Below are 22,673 nucleotides of genomic sequence, written 5' to 3'. Positions count from 1 at the left end.
TTCGACGTCCGAGCCCACGTCTTTGCGCTCGTCCTTGGAACAAATGACGTTGAGTTGCCTAGCTGGCCGGTAACCCTGTGTTCCGTGAAGTGAGTAGCTGGCTCTGGAGCTCGCCTCCGTGCATGGAATTCGTTGTCGTCCATAGCCGGGTGCAAGCACCCCGAGAGGAAATATCGGTTTGTTTTTATGCAATGACACAATCCCGTAGGTTGTCAATCAGCAAGCACCTGTAGAGGGATGTCTCACAAGCACAGACACGACAAATACACAGAAAGAGATTAAATCAAATCACTTCTCTTTGCCATCACCTCGTACTTTATTTGTACGGCGCATTTCATACACGAAGGTAACACAATGCGCCTCACAGTAGGAAGGAAAGAAAAGGGGGGGAGGGGGGTTTACAAATACTTGTCAGAGACACAGATAGAAAAATAAGTAAAACGTTACATAATTGTTATATAGATACATTTTACAAGATACCAGGGAACCACACATGATACCAGGGCACCACATTACACGTTACAAAATGTTAATTAAATACATTTTACAGATTACAAAACACTTTTAAAGAGACACCGATTTTGCCAGAGAAAATCAACAGCAAATGATGTATTCAGGTGCTTGACTATGAAGTGATTTATAGACTAGGAAGAGAATCTTGAAATCTATTCTAAAACTAACAGGTAACCAGTGCAGGGATTTTAATACTGGTGCTGTGCTCTCCGTCTTGTTTTAGTGAGGACTCGCGCTGCTGCATTCTGTATTGTTTGTAGTTGACTAATGGCTTTTTTTGGTAGACCAGACAAAAGAGAGTTGCAGTAGTCTAGCTTGCTTGTAATAAACGCGTGCATCAGTCTTTCGGTGTCAGCCTGAGCGAGAAACGGTTGAACCTGCAGCAGTGTTTCTTAACTGATATGGGTTTCAAAATTGAGATCTGAGTCTTAATAATCTTAATATACCTAGGTTTCTGGCTTGGTGCTTGGTGTTAAGTGCTAGTGTTTTTAAATGCACAGATAGTTTTTCTCTTTAATTTTTTTCACCAATGACTAATACCTCTGTTTTATCTTGGTTGAGCTGGAGAAAGTTTTGTGACATCCATACATTTATATCAGAAATGCAGTTTACCAAACAATCAATAGAGCTGTAGTTGTTGGGTGTTACAGAAATACAGAGCTGGGTGTCATCCGCATAACTATGATAATCAATGTTGTGCTTCCTTATTACACTACCAAGGGGTAGCATGTATAGACTGAAAAGTAAGGGCCCTAAAATGGATCCTTGAGGGACCCCACAGGTCAAAGAAATGTTTTTTGAGCTGTGCTCTCCGAGGGCAACAATGTATTCCCGGCCTGTAAGATAGGTCCTTAACCAGTGTAGGACTGGACCAGTGAGGCCAACCCAATTTTCAAGTCTTTCAATAAGGATATCATGATCAACAGTATCAAAAACTGCACTAAGATCCTGAAAGGCCAAGACAGATCGTTTTTTGGAGTCAGCATTAATCCTGAGATCATTTACAACCTTGACTAATGCTGTTTCTGTGCTATGATTGGATCGAAAACCAGATTGAACAGTGTCAAAGACACATTTAGCATCTAGGAAATTATTCAACTGTTTAAAGACAATTTTTTTCTAGGATTTTGCTTAGAAAAGGAAGGTTGGAGATGGGTCTATAATTGTTTAGAACAGAAGAGTCTAAATTGCTTTTTTTTCAAGAGGGGTCTCACCAGGGCAGTTTTAAGTTCTGAGTGGAAAACACCTGAAAGCAAGGAACAGTTAATAATGGCTAGAATGTCCTTAGTCACGGAGTCAGAGATGGTCTTAAAAAAATTGGTGGGAATGGGATCAAGAGGGAATGTAGACGGCTTCATTTGTGACACAACTTTGCTCAACATTTCTATATCAGTCAGTGCAAAAAACTCATACTGGTACAGCATGGTCGAGGGGGATCGGAAAACAAGACATTTGGGGTTTCTTGAGCAATATTATTTCTAATGTTTGTTATCTTATATCTGAAGAATGCTGCAAATTCCTCACATTTGGAGGTCGAAAAAAGACTTTCATCTACTTTGGGTGCAGGATTTATAAGGCTGTCTATTGTTGAAAAGAGGACTCTGGAATTTTTTGAGTTTATAGATATCAAATTTGTGAAATGATCCTTCCTAGCATTTCTTTTTGCTTTATTAAAAACTGATAGTTGATCCTTAAAAATATCAAGGTGGACCTGTAGCTTGCTCTTTCTCCATACACGCTCAGACCTTCTGCTAGTCTGGGAAGTCCCGCCCCACTTCTTCCGGCCAAATTGATTTTGCCTCAGAACTGGGTCTGGTCAAGTTTGCATACCCGTTCATTTCAAGATTTCCAGAATCCTTGGAGCCAATCACAAACTGGCTTTTGGCTACCTGGCACGCCATTGGCGGATTTAAACTTACCACGGCTACGTTACAAAATCTACTGCACGGAGAGTTTTTAAACATTGGACATGGTGGCCGCCGAAGCACCGCAAAACTAGTTTTCTTTGAAAACAGAACAGAAACTTGCCCTGGAACAATTCATACAGAAAAAATATGTGTTTGCTTTATTACCGATCGTTGTATCGTTGTATAGTATCGTTGGTCTGATTGGTTAAAGGACTGTCCAATCAGGTGGCTGAAGTGGAGCGCCGTTGAGAGTTGGCCAGACCAACTGAACAAATGGAATGCAGTGAAGGGGCAGGGAATTCCCAGACAAACCTTCTGCAGGATCTCTGTTTAATAATTTCCTTGTTTCTCCATGGAGCTTTTTGTTTGGCTAAAACCTTTTTTTGATTCAATGGTGCTACAGAGTCCAGTGCGGTCCTCAATTTTGTATTTAGAGTAGTTACTAGATCATTAACACATGATGGCCCCGCCTCTGGCGTTTTTGTACTAGTTATGTTTTGTCTAGTTATCATTATTTTGAAATTCTTAGCTGCTGCAGAGTTAAGATAGCGTTTCTTAATAAAACATTCAGCACTATTTTTAACTTTAGGTACCAGTGCTGTAAAGAAAATACAAAAGTGGTCAGAAAAAGCAAATTCACAGATAGACGATGTAACAGTTGTAAGACCCTTTTGGAATAACTAGATCAGGGGTGTGGCCACGGTTGTGAGTGGGCTCAGTGAGGTGTTGTTTGAAGTCCATGGAATTTAAGAGATTCATAAAATCCCGGGCCTTTGAGTCGTTCCCATTATTAATATGTATGTTAAAATCGCCAGTGATAATAATCTTATCGTAACTTGGGTGGCCTATACACAGTTACTGTCACAGGAGGCTGGCACTTTAGAACTATGGCATGATATTCAAATGAGGCAAACTCATCGAAGGAGATGCTCCTGCAGCACAGGGCATCCGTGGCTATGGTGGCTGTCCCGCCCCCTTTTTTTTTCATTTCTAATGGACTGAAAAAAGCTATAATTGGGAGCGGACGCTTCAATAAGAGCTGCAGACCCATTTATGTTTAGCCAGGTTTCTGTTAAAAACATACAGTCTAATTTACATTTACATATAAGATCATTAATGAGAAATGTTTTGCCTGATAGTGACCTAATATTTAGTATTGCCATTGAAATAGTTTCTGGATATAGTGGATCACAGGAAGGAGGAATATGCCGAGGTATAAATAGAATATTTGCTGGGCTTCTATTTTTTCTATTGTAACTATGGCCTTTGTTTTTAACTATGCGTCGAGTAGAGATTAAAACTGGAATAGGATTATAGGTGCATGCCATGATATTATATGAAGCAGCCTGTTCTGAGGTAGTGGAATCATATAATGCTCTGTAGAAAACATTGACAGATTCAGATTAATTTTCATAGAAAGTGTTATTAGAGTTACTACCTGGGGGGCATGAGTCTGTGATGTTTTCTACAGGATGTCAGTTCCTTAGGGTGGTCCTCATGTTGTCCGACAGCAGACTGGCACCGCTCCGGTTCGGGTGGAGGCCATCATGCTTCAGCAGGCTGGACCTCTCCCAGAACAAGTCAAAGTTATTAACAAAGCTAGTGTCTGATGAGGCGCAGGTCGCTTGCAGCCAGGTGTAGAGGCCGAACAGTCTGGACCATCTCTCCACACCTCTCCGGTAGGTTGGGAGAGGCCCAGAGATGGCGATGTGTCTTCCTGTGTCTGCGAGGGTGGTGAGGAGTGCTGTGAAGTCTGCCTTAAGGACTTCTGACTGTCTTGCCCTGATGTCGTTTGTACCCACATGTACAACTATGGTGCTTATCTTGGTGTAGCCAGCGAGGATGCTTGGGAGTCTACGCTGGATGTCTCGGACCCTGGCTCCGGGGAAGCAGTGAACCTTGCAGGGGCCGCTTGTTGAAGGGGGGATGTAGACCAGTGGAGGTTCTTCCATTGAGGAAACGGAGGAAGAACCTCCCCAATCTGTTTGAGAAATGTATTTTTGTAATTGAACTGACTAAACTCCTTTAAAAATGCAGTTTGATATCAGTATTTAATACTATGCATATTATAATTTGTTTCCCTGAGTTAAAATAACTAAGAATAAACAAGAAATGACTGCACGGAGGACGTCCTCCCTTTGGCTCCCATTGAGATCAATGTAATCTGTCTCTGATACTGGCGGTTCTTGGGGCTCATTCACTTACATTGCCCAGGGGAGGAAAGACCTCCCTAGCGTCTGAGTCTGCGCCAACATCGCTTAACCAATAAACAACGGATTTGGCGTTGGAGGGAGGGGATTAGACATTAATACCGAAAGAAGTTTCCGTCTTCAACCGTTCTGCAGAAGGATTTCGATAACTCGTCACCCTTAAAGAGTGTTGTAGAAAGATTGCAAATAAAGAGGATGTGCAATGGAGAACGAAGATATTGTTCATGTTTTATTGAACAAACCGTCTCATTCATTGAGCTACAGAGAGAAGGTTAGTATCATAACAGCAGGGAACCTGTTCCAAAAATCCAAGTGACTAAACCCAATGGTAAAACCGCTGCCGTTAATGCTAACTGGTATGCAAAATACTTATAGCTCACTGGTACCATAAAAAAACAATCGGCTGTACTGTTTTGTTTTTAAATCGTTCATACGCCTATTGTTAGTCTGACTGTTCACGTTCAGCTGACATTCTGAATGGAAATTGTTAATGAATGTTTCAGAACGCGATGTGTTTCGTATCTATTCTAATTAGCCTACACATTGACCAACATTCTGAAACATCCATTAACATCCACATTTGCCACAAACAATGTTAGGCTAACAGCCCATGTTAATAGTTCTGAAATAATGTTCTCTTACTTGTTGCCTTTGTAACTTGTTGTTTAATATTGTGGAAAGGATGTTAGTGAATGATTCAGAGCATTTTAAATGGCATCACTTTTGGTCTTGTGTCAAAACAATTGCAGCTGAAAATAAAATTAGTCAAATAATAACCAAAAGCTTTAGTAATGGTAGGCCCAAAATTTAGAATGTAGTTTTTTAAATCAAGAGTAGGCCTGATTTGACTAATTGGCTTTGCATCCTTTCCTTCTGGCCTTGTCTAGTCCAAAGACATGCTGCCCACCAGCTTTTTAAGTATAATGGTGCCACACTGGTGGCTTTGTATCAATTGTATCCCAGCCTGCTATTTTGTAGTACTGTAGTCCACAAAAACACCCTGAAACAACTTGTATCTCACATACTTATGCCACCAACGGAATAAGCAGGCCAATGGCAACCAGGCGCACAGTCCTTCCTCCCTCACTTTAAAAACCACCAGCCGCCACTGATGTAGACATCTCTGACCATGGAGCTGCCGATGACCAGAGTGGTGGTTGTCGCATCAAGCGAGAGAAGTCGCCGAGGGGATGATGATTAGGGTTGGGTACCGAGAACCGGTACCAATATGGCACCGGGACTATACAACCGATACCTACCCGGACCGAAATGTCACGCAGATTTCGGTGCTTTCTTTCGGTGCCTGAGCCGATTGAAATCAATAACAGCAACAAATCATGCAGCTAAATGAACAAACCTGACCGAATTGTCACGCAGATTTCGGTGCTTCCTTTCGGTGCCTGAGCCGATTGAAATGAATAACAGCAACAAATCATGCAGGTAAATGAACAAAACTTCCGTAAAATGTTGTCTTATAAACAGGAATTATTTCAGGCTGCAACATGAAACACGGAGTCTGGTTCCAAAACAGTAGAAAACTAGCGATAGCTAACTAGCAGTAACGTTAGTGGCGTATCATGTTTGTATGAGTATGATCTGTATGAATTATTTTTTATTTTGTTGCCAGGCATATTTTGTGGGTCACATTTAAAACTGCCCCATCTCCCACTGTTAACTTTGTCCTGTGGCGCTCACGCTCATTGGGACAGTGAAGCAGGCAGCATTTAACAGCGCAAGCACAAACAGAGCTCGCCATCAACCATTTAACAGAGAAAATAGCGAAAGGTAAACGGTCAAAAGTGTGGCTGTATTTCGCACAAAAAGATTCAAACACCGCGACGTGCAGCAAATGCAACAAAACAATCGCGTGGAAAGAGGGGAGAAACACAAGAGTTCTGGGCAGATCTGCAACCGCAAACTAAAACTGTAGGTACCGGGTTGTAGCCTATAGCAACCGGTGGGTGCCATAATCTCTTAAAGGGGCAGTACACTTTCACGCAGTCGGTGTTCAAGTAACAAGATAGAAAAGATTAGCCTGGATACCAGCCTGAACTCCGCCCACAACATTTTTGGGCTGGGAGATTCAGTCTGGAATCGAGTTAGTTGGGAGAGATTTAACGTTTCAAAAAGGTTGAAACGCAATCTAAACCAATCAAATTGTAAGGGCGGGCTTTATACGTTGATGGACAGATATAGATAGAATATACCGGAATATACATCGAACAAAGATGGCGCCGTCTCGGGAGCTTAGTGGGACATATTTTATATGATTTAAGCTATCTACACGACTTTTTTATGTCTACATTGACTCGGTTAGTTGTGTATACGCAAAACGAGTGTTGCCGAGGATTTTAGGTCCTAACTAAAGCACTCTAGACCATTATTGATCGGTTATGCTAACGCGTTGGCCAAAATAATCGTTGAAACTAATGGTAGCTTCTAGCCTTGAGTGCTAATTAAGTAACGTGAGCAGGCAAATCTCAGCAGATATTGACAGCGCATTCATTTTGAAAGAGGAACAGAGAAACGCGATCAAGGCATTTGTCGATTGAAAAGATGTTTTTGCCGTCCTTCCTACGGGAGCAGGTAAAAGTTTAATCTGTCAGATGGTAATACTACGTTGCGCTGATTGGTTCTAGGTATCCAATTCAGCGAAGAGGAATTTTCTTTCCTGGTTCGTTGAAACACGCCCCATAATCACAGCCCAATTGTCCGATCTCAGACTCATATTCTGACTAGAATTATGAGTATGACATCGTCAGGCTAAGAAAAGATAGCTAGGTATGTACAAATACAGTACAAAGAAAGTGTTGAAAATTTCATGAAATAAATGCAAACTAAATAATAAATGTTTGACTCCAAAGGCAAATATGCTCATAAGTTTGAAGCTGTAGTCTTAGAGAGTGTGTGTGTGTTTTGTATTTATTTATATTTATTTAAGCATACTATAAACTGTTGTTAACAGTTAATATAATATTCATAGTTTGAAGCTGTAGTTTGAAGCCAAGTGTTTTGTGTGTATTTATATTCATAGTATACTTTAAACAGTTAATATATTGTTCAATTTGAAGAAAAAAAATGGCCTTGGCAATAAAAAAAGCCTTTCTTTAATGTCGTCAATCCTCGTTTTGTGCTTTTTTTTTTTTTAAGTATCGGTTCAGGCACCGTTTAGGCACCGGTATCGATTTAAAAGTATCGGTTAAGTACCGGTATCGGAAAAAACCCAAACGATACCCATCCCTAATGATGATTGCAGTAAGATGGCGGCGCGTGAACAACACGAGGCTCAGCGTCTCTCCAGTATTTGTAAAATAGTAGTTTTCTGCCTATTTGTTTCGAGCCTGTTCACTAAGAACAGCCTTGCGAATATATCTTATAGCCGTCAGCAACTTCTGGACATCGGATCATGCGATTCCGACAACTTTATCGACAGTCTCCGGCTCATTCCAGAGATCTCCAGAACAGCGGTAACTATCAACCCGGCTACGCTGACCGGAAGTGCTCACAGGCGGCGTTGAGACCGTAAACAAAAGCGGGGTTCGCAAGGAGGGCTACGAGCTAGGCTAAAGCTAACTCCTCACCGGCTTTCTCTACCCAGCATTTTCCTCGCCAATGTTCGGTCTCTGGCGAATAAGATGGATGAACTGCGGCTGCGGATCACCACTCATAAATGGATTATGGACTGCAACGTCATGATTTTCACGGAAACATGGCTCAACAGCGGCGTTCCTGATAGCACCATCGAGCTAACGGGGTGATACATCCTCCGAGCAGATAGAACAACAGAGGACTCCGGTAAGACCAGAGGCGGTGGACTATGCATCTATGTTAACAAAGCTTGGTGTACGGACACTGCTATCATCGAGAGTCACTGTTCTGCTCACCTTGAATACATCATGGTTAGGTGTAGACCGTTCTATCTGCCCAGAGAGTTCACATCTACTGTTGTACCTGCAGCCTATATCCCCCAAGACGCTAATGCTAAGCTGGCAATGAAAGAACTGCATTCTGGCATTAGCAAGCAACAGACTTTACACCCAGAGGCAGCCTTTATTGTTGCGGGTGACTTTAACCACTCCAACCTGAAGACTGTACTCCCCAAATTTCATCAACATGTCTCCTGCCCCACAAGAGGAGACAAGACTTTGGACAAAGTGTATACAAACATGGCTGATGCCTACAAGGCAGCCCCCCTCCCCCACCTAGGTCAGTCTGACCACCTCTCTTTGTTCCTTCTCCCCAAATACACACCACTCATCAAACGTGTGAAACCCACAGTGAGGACAGTTAAAGTGTGGCCAGAGGGAGCAGACTCTGCACTACAGCACCGGTTCGAACACACGGACTGGAGTGTGTTTGCCACTCAAGCCACACTGGACTCCCACACGGACATTGACTCCTATGCCTCATCCGTTCTGGACTTCATCAACTCCAACATTGACAGCGTCACCACACTCAAGCGTATCACTACCTTCCCCAACCAGAAGCCTTGGATGAACGAAGAGGTCCGCCTACTACTGAAGGCAAGAGACACCGCTTTCAGATCAGGTGATGCTCAGGCCTACAGTTCATCCAGGGCTGACCTGAAGAGGGGCATCAAGCAGGCCAAGCACTGCCACAAGCTAAGGATTGAGGAGCACTTCAAGAACAACTCCGACCCCCGACGCATGTGGCAAGGCATCCAGGCCATAACAGACTACAAACCCACCAGCACCACTCCCCATAACAGTGCGGCCTCCTTCCCTGACGAGCTGAACAGCTTTTATGCACGCTTCGACAGGGACAACCAGGAGGCTGCCATCAAGGCTGTGCTCACTTCTGACCACCAACCTCTCACACTCTCCTCCACTGACGGGTGTGCTGCACTGAGCAGGATTAATGCACGCAAGGCCGCTGGCCCTGATGGCATCCCTGGACGGGTGCTCAGGGCCTGTGCTGGGCAGTTAGTTGAGGTCTTGACTGACATATTCAACCTGTCTCTGGCCCAAGCTACTGTCCCCACGTGCTTTAAAACCACCTCCATCGTGCCAGTGCCGAAACACTCCGCTGCAGTGAGCCTTAACGACTTCCGCCCCGTTGCACTCACCCCCACAATCATGAAGTAGTTCGAGAGGATGGTCCTGGCTCACATCAAAAGCTCCTTACCACCCACACTGGACCCTTTTCAATTCGCCTACCGCAAGAACAGGAGTACGGAGGATGCCATCTCCGCAGCATTACACTCCGCCCTCTCTCACCTGGACAGTAAAAACAGCTATGTGAGGATGCTATTTATTGGCTTCAGGCCTGAAGCGTTTCATTATTTTTTTTATTCATGCCAAACTCGCATTTAACGTAGCAGGCCACATTAACGTCAATTCAAATTAAACTGGCGGGACCTGGCCTTCAAGCAGTCCAGCTAGAGTTTACAGCGCTAACTTCATTAGTTACAAAAATATGTGTCTCGACAACTTTTTATACACCTATAATACCGTACGTATCTTCGTCATGGTGGGTATTATTTTTGCAAAAAAATAGTAGCAATTTAGAACAACAGCACATGATTAACCTACATACACTGAAGAAACAATACAGAAAAACGTTTCAATGAAACGAATAAGTTATTTTCTTTGGTATTTTGTCATTCAGAATTTCTGATTTGCAATGGGGATTTCTGGGAAATATGTAGGTCAGCGCCGCAGTACTGTAAATGGACAAGATCATTTAAATATTCGTCTCACGAGGAAGGTAACAGAGTGACATTAAGGCTGCTAACTGTCAATAGCAAAGGAGCAAGACTGCTATACCCTATTGTGAAGGCTACAGGAGTCTGTTGAAAATGTCTTATGAACACAAAAGTGGCAGTAAGAAAAGGCAAGAGAGTAAAGAGCTGCAGGAGAAGGTGGCAAAGCTACCTAAATGAGATTATTTTGTTTTTTCAACAAACGTTCGCCAGTCCATGGAGTCTGCTAGTGCTACGGGCGACCCTCCTGCTAGCACGCAAGGCTCGTCGAATGCCATTCAAATAGGTGAGTACTAGTAGCTACAAGGGTATTTGATGGGCTGCCATGCCCGGCCATGCCCCCTTTAACAATTCGCGGTGGAGCACCCGTTTCATTATGTGTTTTTCAGATGTGGGTAAAGCAGGTGTGTCGCTTGTCATCCGTGTTTTAAGAACGCTTTAGCACACTTTGACCTGTGTTTACGTTACCGCGAGTCGGAGCGCGTCGCTATCCATGTTTCTAATACATTTGTCACTGTCCTGTCTAAGAGCAAGAGGACTTTGAGTGTGAGAGGTGTCGGGCCATGGCCAGGGGGATGGAAAACAGAACGTGTGTGTCTGTGTTTAATAATCACAGTGCATGAAATGCCCTGTATTGTTATTCCTAGGCTTCTTCTTCTTCTTCTTCTTCTTCTTCTTATTCTTGTTACCTTTTTCTGCGAACCGCTTAACGTAGAAACTTCATTCAAACTTTGTCGCGTAGGTCTTGTAAAGGACACTTATGCTATGTATTTTTCACTTTTCTAAACTTTATACTTTTTAAGATATTAAATAAAAACGAATCGAAATTTTCCCATTGACTTACATTGGGCCATTATGACATCATAATAGGGTCTTTAAACTGGCTTGCACCTGTGCTTCACTAACAGCTGCGCCAAATCAAAGGAACCTCTCCTCTGTCCCTCTCAATTTAACTGTAACTAGGAACATTAAGACACCTTCCATTCTCTACTTTTTTTCTCTCCATCTCTCCATCTTTCTCTCTATCCCTCTCAGTCTACTTTCTCTCACACTCAATCTCTCTTCTTCACTCCATTTGTATCTCCTTTTTTCAATATTTTCACTCTCTTTTTCTCTTTCACTCTTCTTTCCTTCTTCCACTCATCTTTCCTTCTTCCACTCTTCTTTCCTTCTTTCACTTTTCTTTCCTTTCTTCACTCTCCTTTCTTCTTTCCTTCTTTCACTCTTCTTTCCTTTTCTTCTTTCCTTCTTCAACTATTATTTCCTTCTTTCACTCTTCTTTCCTTTCTTCACTCTTCTTTCTTTTCTTCTTCCACTCTTCTTTCCTTTCTTCACTCTTCTTTCTTTTCTTCTTTCCTTCTTTCACTCTTCTTTCCTTCATCCTCTCTTCTCTCCTTTCTTCACTCTTCTATCCTTTCTTCTTTCCTTCTTCCACTCTTCTTTCCTTTCTTCTTTCCTTCTTTCACTCTTCTTTCTTTTCTTCTTCCTTTCCTAACTTTTGCATTTCATGCACTGGTTTTTCCTTCAGGAAATGCATTTTCTAGTTTAGTTAGTTTCATCGTGTCTGCGTTGCTTGTATACACAATTTAAATATCCTATTGAAACTTCTTCTTGTAAATATTGTTAATACATTGTTTACTCTTCCTCTTAATCAATTAGTTAATTACGTTATGTGGGACGTCTGTCATTTTTAAGATCAGGGTTATCGTAAACAGTGCTATCTAGGCTACTTTCTGACCATTTCTAACGAGTTAAACAAGATTTCGTTCTTTGTGTACACACTTGTCACAATCATATTGATTACAAACATCTTTGTTTAGTGTAATAGGGAACGCCAAAGTAACTATAGGGCCCGTCAAAATAGCGTGCACCGGGGCCCGTCGTAACCACATTACGCCACTGTACAGATGTCATCATTGACAGGGTAGCCGAGAAGAGCGATCTGATGAAAAGGTTGCTTTTGTGATGAGGTAAAATAATACGCTGACTTGAAACACTCAAAGTGGATCAGATTAAGTTAATTCATATTTTTTAATATAATTCCTTTACTTAAATTTAAGTAACAAGGTTGAAAGAAATGACATGTCTAAAAAGTAATCTGACCTACGGTCAATAGATCATACTTTTGATAAGCCTATGATAACAGTATTTTGGGAGAACTTTTCATAATGCTTCTCATAGTGTTAAAATGTTTGTGTCTCCTAGTGCACATTGATCGTTTAAGGCAGTGATTCCCAACAAGGGGTAAGTGGTACATACCACCTGAGGTGCGCAAGCAAACTGCAGGGGGTATGAGGATAAATTAACGAATGTGTGCAGCATAGTCACTGCATGAGTGAAGGGGTACTCATGGTGTGACAAAAAGGCTTAAGGGGTACGCATGTCAAAAGCAGTTGGGGAAAAAACCCACGCTGTCACACAGCGCGCTTACATTTTCCCCCGTCAATACCTGGTGGTGGCCTGCTCTTGGTTAAAAATGCCCGGCCTGAAAAATGTCCCCAGTCCAGCCCTGGCTTGACTGCCACACACCCTCCTCCAGCCACTGAACATTTGCACCATATGTCTTTTTAATACTGTATCACCTTTACTACATTACCTGTATTGTTTGTACTTTTCTTCCTCATTCACTTGATTTCACTTGTTACCACCAGTTACTTTCACCTGCACTTTATATACTTATCATACCTCACTCTTACCTCAATTGCTGCTATTCAATTCTGTTTTTATTACAATTCTGTGTCATATTCTAACTCTTACTGTACATATCATATTTATTCACTTAGTCCACCCTACATTTGCACATACTCTGCACTTTTATTGCTATTTTGCATTTACTGGTTAGATGCTAAACTGCATTTCGTTGTCTCAGTAATTGTACTCTGTACAATGACAATAAAGTTGAATCTAATCGACTGTGTTGAGGGCCCAGGGTAGGGAGCAGGGCGGCGTGGGCGATGCTGGTTGTCGGTGCGATACTGGTGTTGCTCTGGAGCCGGTCTGCAGAGGCATTCTGGGCAAGCTGAGGAGGGGAATCCTCCACATCCATCAGTGCGGTGTAGCGGTTCCTCAGTTGCAGTGGTTGGCCTGGCTCTGTGAGGAGTGGAGTTCAGGGTCCCCATCAGTGTGTGTTCTTGGTTAGTTTGCTTGCAGGGTGGAGTGGAGTTGAGATGTCCAGTGTGTGTGAAGGGGACCCACAGAGAATGAACTGCTCATCCAGCTTGATCTGGTAGAGGTTCGCTAACCTGACTTTGAGTTCTGCTACCTGCTGCCTGAGTAGGAGGGTCGCATCCAGGTGCATCACTGAGGGGAGGCATTGTGGTGATGTCAGATGGGAGGTTAAATTAATTTTATTTTTAACGCACTTTTCATTCCAAAGAATCTCACAGTGCCTACATATTAGAAATTAACTATAATAATACAATAAAATTAAAAACAAATTTAAATATTAACACAAGCATAGCAGAAAAGATTTAACACAAGGCCAGAAATGCCTTCCTAAATAAGAAAGTTTTAAGTCCAGCTTTAAAGGAATCCAGCGTCTGTGTTGCCCTTAGGTGGTCAGGGAGGCTGTTCCATAAATGTGGGGCTGCCGAGCAAAAGGCCCGGTCGCCCATGGTGCGGAGCTTGGTTTTGGGGACGCGGAGGAGCGAGCTGTTTGAAGACCTGAGGGTGCAGGTGGAGGTTTGGGGAGTAATTAATTCTTGCAGGTAGGGAGGTGCATGTCCATTAATGCATGTATGGGTGATTATAAGGACTTTGTAGTCAATCCGGAAAGAGACAGGGAGCCAGTGTAGTGAGTGTAATATTGGTGTTATGTGCTCATATTTCCGGACCTTCATCAGAATCCTGGCAGCGCTGTTTTGGATGTATTGCAGCTTCTGGATGTTCTTGCCAGTGATCCCATAGAAAAGTGAATTACAATAGTCCAGTCTTGAGGAGATAAAGGCGTGGACAAGCTTCTCTGCATCTGATAGGGTTAAAGTGGGGCGGAGTTTGGAGATGTTTCTTATGTGTTTTGTTTACAAATACACAGAAAGAGATAGGCTGTCCCGCCCCCAAACATATGTTCAATGTGATGACATTTTCCCCCGTTACAAATATCCTCTAGCAATAGTCCTCAATTAATTTAACATCCTAAAACTTGAACTGTTAGAGAAAAAATAAGGAGCTGGCCACTCACGGTAAGACTATAGCTTGTGTTGATCTAGACTAGCTGGTTCTCTTGTGGCCTTTCATTGGTCATGGAACATCACTACACACACTACCGATACAGCATCAAGGTCACGTCACCTACATACATCACAGGGTAAGTTACACGCAGGTCTTAGCCGGCTGAATTATAGCTTAAACTCCTAGACCGATAGTTCTACGTATTGTGATTGGACAGACTGTCTTTTGTATCCTTGTTTTCGTTTTAGTGTTCAGTCAACCTGTTGATATTTTTGCTGTTCTTGACCCAAGCTTGTTTTCTGGATCTGTTAAATTGGGCCCTCTGGAAACTTCTGCCTGAATCTCCTGCCCTTTTGTTATTGTTGGTGAATTTCTTTAAAGCTAGGGCATATGACTGGTATTAAAGGCAGCATTAACACTTACATACATGCTGTGTTATTTTGCTCAGGTAAGGAAGGGCATGTTGCCTCACAACATCCTGGAAGACATCATATCCTAGCATAAGTTGCCAGGAAAGTTAATGACAAAACAGCCCTATGATACAATTAACTGTAATTCCCATCACATTATTAGAAGCTGTCACTGATATTATTACGATATTATTATTATAAATATTATGAGAACCGTCCTGACAATATCTATGGAATTTACTAAATGGTTCAATGTGTTCAGGAGATACAGTGGGGAAAATAAGTAGTTGAACCCCTGCCGACTTCGCAAGTTTGGCCACTTGCAAAGAAATGTTTGATCTAGAATTTTAATGGTAGGTGTATTTTAACAGTGAGAAACACAATATCAACAAAAAAATCCAGAAAACTGCATTTTATAAGATTTATGACTTTATTTGCATTTGATGCAAAAAATAAGTATTTGAACCCCCAAGCAAACAGCAATAATTCTGGCTCCCAATGGCCAGTTATGTGCCCAAAAAGCACACAGATTAGTCCTCATTAGGTCTAACAAGGTATACCTGATCTCAACTGGTGACCTGTATAAAAGAAACCTGTCCAAAGAATCATACTTCACACCTTCAACCTCACCACCATGGGCAAGACCAAAGAGCTGTCCAAGGACGTCAGAGATAAGATTGTAGACCTGCACAAGGCTGGAATGGGCTAAAAAACCACCGGCAAGCAGCTTGGTGAGAAGCAGATAACTATTGGTGCGATTATTCATAAATGGAAGCAACACCAAACAACTGTCACCCGCTCCAGGTCTGGGGCTCCATGCAAGATATCCCCTCGTGCGGAATCAGTGATCATTCGGAAGGTGCAGAATAACCCCAGAACTACACAGGGGGAGCTTGTGAATGATCTCAAGGCAGCTGGGACCAGAGTCACCAAGAAAACCATTGGCAACACACCACGCCGTCATTTTTTGAAGTACTGCAGGACTCGCAAGGTCCCCCTGCTCAAGGAAGCGCATGTACAGGGCCATCTGAAGTTTACCATTGCACACTTGAATGATTCTAGGGAGGATTGGGAGACAGAATGTGGTCAGATGATACCAAAATCAAGCTCTTTGGCATCAACTCGACTTGCCGTGTTTTACAGGGGGGGGGATGCTGAATATGACCCCAAGAGTACATCATACCCACCATCAAGCATGGCGGTGGAAACATTATGCTTTGGGGCTGTTTCTCTGCCAAGGGTACAGGACGACTCCACCGCATCAAGGGGACTATGGATGGGGCCATGTAACGTGGAATATTGGGCTTGAACCTCATTCCCTCATTCCCTCCCATTGAAAACACAACCTTAAAGATTTGGAGAGGATCTGGAAAGAAGAGTGGACCAAAATCCCTCCTGAGATGTTTGTAAACCTGGTGACCAACTACAAGAAACGTCTGACGTCTGTGCTTGCCAATAAGGGTTATTCCACCAAGTACTAAGTCATTTTTGTCAGTCAATTTTGGGGGTTCAAATACTTATTTTTTGCATCAAATGCAAATAAAGTCATAAATGTTATAAAATACATTTTTCTTGATTTTTTTGTTGATATTCTGTTTCTCACTGTTAATATACACCTACCATTACAATTATAGATCACACATTTCTTTGCAAGTGGCCAAACTTGTGAAATCGCAAGGGGTTCAAATACTTATTTTCCCCACTGTACCTACCAGCCTTGTATGTAAATGATTCCCCGGGCTGGGTTGAACCTACTGAAGTCACATATTTCTCTCTGTCTCTCTCTCTCTCTCTCTCTCTCTCTCTCTCTCTGTCTCTCTGTCTCTCTCTGTGTCTCCGTCTCTCTCTGTCTCTCTCTCTCTCTCTCTGTCTCTGTCTCTGTCTCTCTCTCTCTCTATCTCTCTCTGTCTCTCTCTGTCTCTCTCTCAGAGGACAAGGTAAGGTGGGAGGAAGCAGAGCAGCAGCAGAAACTTCTGGTACAGCGTACCAACCTCCAGCAGCAAGCCATTTGTGACCTGCAGAGAAGCATCAATGAGGAGAACATCAGGCAGTTGGAGGAGAAGAAGGAGGAGGAAAGAGTGAGAGCCCAGGCAGAGCTGGAGCGGGTTGTAACCGCTAATCTCAGGGTAGGTCTGAGGGAATGCTAATCATAGCTACACTGAAGGTAACTGGTAACCAGATTTTAGGGAATGCTAACAGCTTAACTGAAGATAACTCAAACATATTCCGTCATTTTGTTATCTAGGCCTACATGAAATTCTGCAGCCTTATACTATTTAAAAAAAAATATGTTTTCCTTCGGAGGATCAACTTGAGTCGAGGATGGCAGAAGGGCAGTTGCCCGGGCAACCTTAGCCCCCTCCTGTGCACGTCCCTGCTCAACAGGCCTCAGGTGTCTCACCCACCTGCAGCCTGCTACAACACATTGATTGGTGGGGGCGTAGCCAGCGTGGCCAGTAAACAGAATTCTCTACAATACTAGCGTATGTCGGTAGCAGGGGCCTTTCTAGTTCTTTTTTAACCCCGGGGTTAACTCCCTTTCCTTCCTCTCTGCGGTTGATAAGTAGAAACTGAGCATCTGAGGATTTATTCTCACACTGGGTCATGGTTACAGCAACATAACAATCATTTCAATCTTTTTTCCCCGGTTTGGTTTGTATTTTTTCCACCTCTACATTCAGTGTACCTTTGGTAGTACATAAAGTTTGTTAAATGAGCATTTTGTTTCTTAATTTTTCATCATATGCATAATTAAAAAACTGAATTATAGGAGGCTGGTTATAAGGGTAATGCCTACTGAGAACAGTTCCATCAGGTATGCCTCAGTAAGAACATGAGAAAAGGTGACAAGCGACCAATGCGGTGTGTACGTAATTGTGTACGTAGCCAAAGCTGTCGACGTTGTAGGCTAGAAGCTGTGCGTGTGTGAATAACAATGATTTCATATCAAAGTAGTACCCTAAAGTCGAGCCTAATGGAACACAGTATAAGTCAATTGTTTCATTGTAAATGTAGACCTACTTGAGTAAGAGTGAATGGCACTCTGCATTACATTTAAATGTTATTTACTATAAGTACAATTTTTTGAAAAACAATACTCAGCTTCATGTAACGCCGTAAACGTAGCACGTTACTACCCATTCACTTTTGGATCCACTTTTGTTTTACTCAAAGAAGCCTCACATGTGAATTACATTTGGACTTGTAAACTGATACATTGCTACTGCAGTCAAGGTAGTGGTCCATGATATGACATAGCTGTGTACGCTGATCCTAGTTATTTTGAATGACAGTAAACTGACACTTTCTATACAATGTTGGCAGACTTTTGCCAAAGAGAGAGATCTGAGTGTTGCCCACATAGTTCACAAGACTACACAAGAACAAGTCCTAATCCAAAACTGATCCAACTGTAATGTTGGATTAATTAATACTTCTTGTATGTATTTTATCATCACAGCTGTACCCGGACAGACACTATGTCAGCCAGCAAGCAGCAACCTTGCTTTTAACCAAGAATTAAAAAATAAGTTACTGCAGTCATCCAGACTAAAACAGAAGCCTAGGAAAGATGAAATAATGTGTATGTGTGCATACAATGAGTGTATCAGTATTTACAGAGAGAGAGAGGGTTAGACCATGGGAGGGAGACGATCCCCCTATATACCCACACACCCCTCTACAAGTGTGCACCGTGAACCAATCAGCACTACCCCTGCAGTGACTGCGCAAGGCCGGAGGGGGGCACAGGGGGGTTGTAACAGTACGTGTGTGTGCTATGTGTATGTGTGTGTGTTGCATATCATTATATCATCAGAGGGGCTGCATTTAACCATATAAATGTAACTTTCTTTTTTCCCCTTTCTTTCTGAAAACTAAGAGAACACGACTGGATCCGGAGAAGTTCACTGAAATCAAGGGTGATGATCTGTTCCCAACAGTTCGCCTGCTAAAACTGAAATCAGCAGGAGATAGTCAGCTCAACAAGAAGGTTTTTGGAAGCCCACCAACAAAAACTTCAGCCAACAAAACCATCATGGTTGTTGGTGCCACTGGATCTGGCAAGACCACCCTCATCAACGGTATGATCAACTACGTTCTTGGAGTTGAATGGGAGGACGACTGGAGATATAAACTGATTGATGAACAAACTCACAAAACACAAGCGTCCAGTCAGACCTCGGAGGTGACAGCCTATCAGATTAACCACACAGATGGATTCGAAGTTCCATTCTCTCTGACAATCATTGACACTCCAGGGTTTGGGGACACCAGAGGAATCACACAAGACAAAGAAATCACAGATAAAATAAGACAGTTTTTCTCAGTCAAGGGTGGAATTGATCAAATTGATGCAGTGTGCTTTGTAGTGCAGTCTGCGTTAGCTCGTCTGACACACACACAGAAATACATCTTTGATGCTATCCTCTCCATTTTTGGGAAGGACATCGCCGCCAACATCATTCTTCTTGTGACCTTTGCTGATGGCCAATCTCCCCCAGTACTGGAGGGAATCAAAGCTGCCAACATCCCATGTGCATCAAATCATGATGGGTCTTCTCTTCATTTCAAATTCAACAACTCTGTGCTTTTTGACAAAAATACAGGAGCCAGCAGTGATGAGGATGACTTTGATAACATGTTCTGGAAGATGGGGAAAACCAGCATGAAGAAATTCTTCACTCATCTAAGCTCGATGAAACCCCGGAGTTTGATGCTGACAAAGCAAGTTCTGGAAGAGCGCAGACGGCTTGAGGCAACTGTTGAGGGGGTGCAGCCAATGATACGATTAGGTTTGTCAAAACTGGATGAAATAAACACCACAAAAGCCGCACTGGAAAACCACAAGACCCACATGAAGGAAAATGAGGACTTTGATTATGAAGTAGAGGTTGATAAATCTGAGAAGATTGATATTGAACCAGGAACCTTCATCACCAACTGCCATGGGTGCAACTACACCTGCCACTATCCTTGTCAGATACCAAAGGATGAAGACAAAATTGGCTGTGCTGCGATAACAGATGAATACTGCACAGTGTGTCCCAACAAATGCCACTATAGTCAACATTTCAACATGACTTACCGATGGGACATAAAACATGAAACAGAGAAGAGGACATATCAGGATCTGAAGAGTAAATATGAGGCAGCACAGGGAGAGAAGATGACTACAGAGAAAATCATCAAACAATTGGGAATAGAATATGAGCAAGTGCAGGGGAAAGTTGTGGAAAAGATGGAGATTTTAACTAAATGCCTGCAACGTCTAGGAGAGATTGCCCTTCGTCCAGATCCTTTGTCTACTCCAGATTACATTGATATCCTCATACAGACAGAGAAACATGAGGCCAAACCTGGATGGCAGAAGCGTGTTCAAGAGTTACAAGAAGTAAGAGAGAGGGCACTTATTTTGAAAAATCTGGGAAAGGGAGTAGCTCTACCTGGAAAAGAAAATCTGCGAAAGGGAGTAGCTCTACCTGGAAAAGAAAATCTGGGAAAGGGAGTAGCTCTAACTGGAACAGAAAAGTCTACATCGGGGAAACTTAAGTCTAGGGTCAAGGGGGTCTTCAGCAATCCTGCCAATTGGTTTCGTTAATTGGCAGATCAGTTCATTTTATCACATAAACCATAAAAGTGTAATTACACAAATAATTGAGTTTGTTATTTCATCCTATAAAAAGAAGGTATTGAAATTGAAGTTGGTGTGATTTAAAACATTCAATTGTCATTTAAATTCTCAGTGGGAATAATATATAGCCCCCTAAAGCCTTATCAGTGGGGATGCTGTCCGACTATATATATCCCCTAAAGCCTTACCAGTGGGGATGCTGTCTGAATATATATCCCCTAAAGCCTTACCAGTGGGGATGCTGTCTGAATATATATCCCCTAAAGCCTTACCAGTGGGGATGCTGTCTGAATATATATCCCCTAAAGCCTTACCAGTGGGGATGCTGTCTGAATATATATCCCCTAAAGCCTTACCAGTGGAGATGCTGTCTGTAAGAGGAGAGGTGGCTCGGTGTGAAGGATAATCATTAAACTTTAACTTTATTCATTTATCCAAGCTATTTTTCAAATGAGAGTTCAAAATAATTATTGTTGAATCCTGTTTCAATCTTGTAATCAGTATTTCAAAGCTTTTATGGTTATGGTTGTTCTTAAAGTTTTGCATATGTATTTCACTCTCAGCCTTTTCTGTCTATCCCCATGTATCATACATCCCTTCCATACTATAGTTGTCATTAGTAGAATTGTTAATTGTGTGCACATGAAGAGTCTGGGGAGTTTAGTGTTGGGTTGGGCTCTGAGTCTGGGGAGTTTATTGTTGGGTTGAGCTCTGAGTCTGGGGAGTTTAGTGTTGGGTTGAGCTCTGAGTCTGGGGAGTTTAGTGTTGGGTTGGGCTCTGAGTCTGGGGAGTTTAGTGTTGGGTTGAGCTCTGAGTCTGGGGAGTTTAGTGTTGGGTTGAGCTCTGAGTCTGGGGAGTTTAGTGTTGGGTTGAGCTCTGAGTCTGGGGAGTTTAGTGTTGGGTTGGGCTCTGAGTCTGGGGAGTTTAGTGTTGGGTTGAGCTCTGAGTCTGGGGAGTTTAGTGTTGGGTTGAGCTCTGAGTCTGGGGAGTTTAGTGTTGGGTTGGGCTCTGAGTCTGGGGAGTTTAGTGTTGGGTTGAGCTCTGAGTCTGGGGAGTTTAGTGTTGGGTTGAGCTCTGAGTCTGGGGAGTTTAGTGTTGGGTTGGGCTCTGTATGGTGATTTTCACTACTGGGCTAAATGTAATCATATGATATGTGCTCAATAAAAATGATTTGCTATTTTACAGCTCAGGTCTGGTCTCTGGTCTTTTAGGGGTTGATAATGTTCAACTAAAGTTCTGCAGTGAACACAATGTAGAGAAGTAAAAATTCTCTATACATGCACTTACATAAACTTATAATAACTCAGAATATTACCATTATAACTTTATTATATTGGCTAATATTACAATTGTTAATTATGCATCTGGACACCTCACACCCTAAACCTTCATAATAAACCCATGTAATTTAGCGTGACAATTCTCAGGTCTGAGCTCTAGTATTCATACTCCAGCTGTTGCAGAAACAAAGGTGTTGATGGTAGTGATGTCACTGAGACTGGTGATGAAACTAAAGGTGGTGATGCAGGAGCTGGTTACGGAGAAAGCTTTTCACTGTTGAGTACACACTAACTATGAATCATGTGTATAATTCATGAAAGCTTTTCACTATTGAGAACACACTAACTATGAATCATGACTACAATTATACACATTTGTAAAATACACATTGGGCATCATTTCTCAATGATGAAATGTAACTTTACATAGTTTAGCCATTCTGGATACGAAAAAGCCTAAATCAGATTATGGAAAAACCTTTAACTTTTAGATTAGATTAGATTCAACTTTATTGTCATTGCACAGAGTACAAGTACTGAGACAACGAAATGCAGTTTAGCATCCAACCAGAAGTGCAAAATAACAATAAAAGTGCAGAGTATGTGCAAATGTAAAGTGGAATAAGTGAATAAATATGATATGTACAGTAAGAAGTAGAATATGACACAGAATCGTTATATAAACAGAATTGGGACTAGCAGCAATTGAGGTAGAAGTGAGATATGAAATATATAAAGTGCAGGTGTAAGAGTAAGTGGTAACAAGTGACAAAAACATCGGCAACCAGACAATCAAGATATTCGCATTCAGTATTCTGAATCCATCAGA

The 22,673-nt window shown here is 42.3% G+C and overlaps 1 protein-coding gene across 1 annotated transcript in view; it reads left to right on the top strand.

Moving 5' to 3' along the window:
* Positions 1 to 20,328, top strand: part of LOC308374514 (guanylate-binding protein 1-like) — a gene marked incomplete at both ends in the record, with an annotated part of 59,411 nt that extends 39,083 nt beyond the window's left edge. The window contains 3 exons of the mRNA XM_080850295.1: positions 16,862 to 17,058; positions 18,813 to 19,882; positions 20,268 to 20,328. Of these exons, the coding sequence (XP_080706421.1) occupies positions 16,862 to 17,058; positions 18,813 to 19,882; positions 20,268 to 20,328 (1,328 nt within the window). The remainder of the gene's footprint in view (positions 1 to 16,861; positions 17,059 to 18,812; positions 19,883 to 20,267) is intronic.
* Positions 20,329 to 22,673: the final 2,345 nt, after the last annotated feature.

This window comes from Sprattus sprattus (genome assembly GCF_963457725.1).
Source record: "Sprattus sprattus genome assembly, chromosome: 13".
Classification (NCBI taxonomy): Eukaryota; Metazoa; Chordata; class Actinopteri; order Clupeiformes; family Clupeidae; genus Sprattus; species Sprattus sprattus.
Note: the sequence above shows the minus strand (reverse complement) of the source record. Positions and strands in the feature narration are given on the sequence as shown.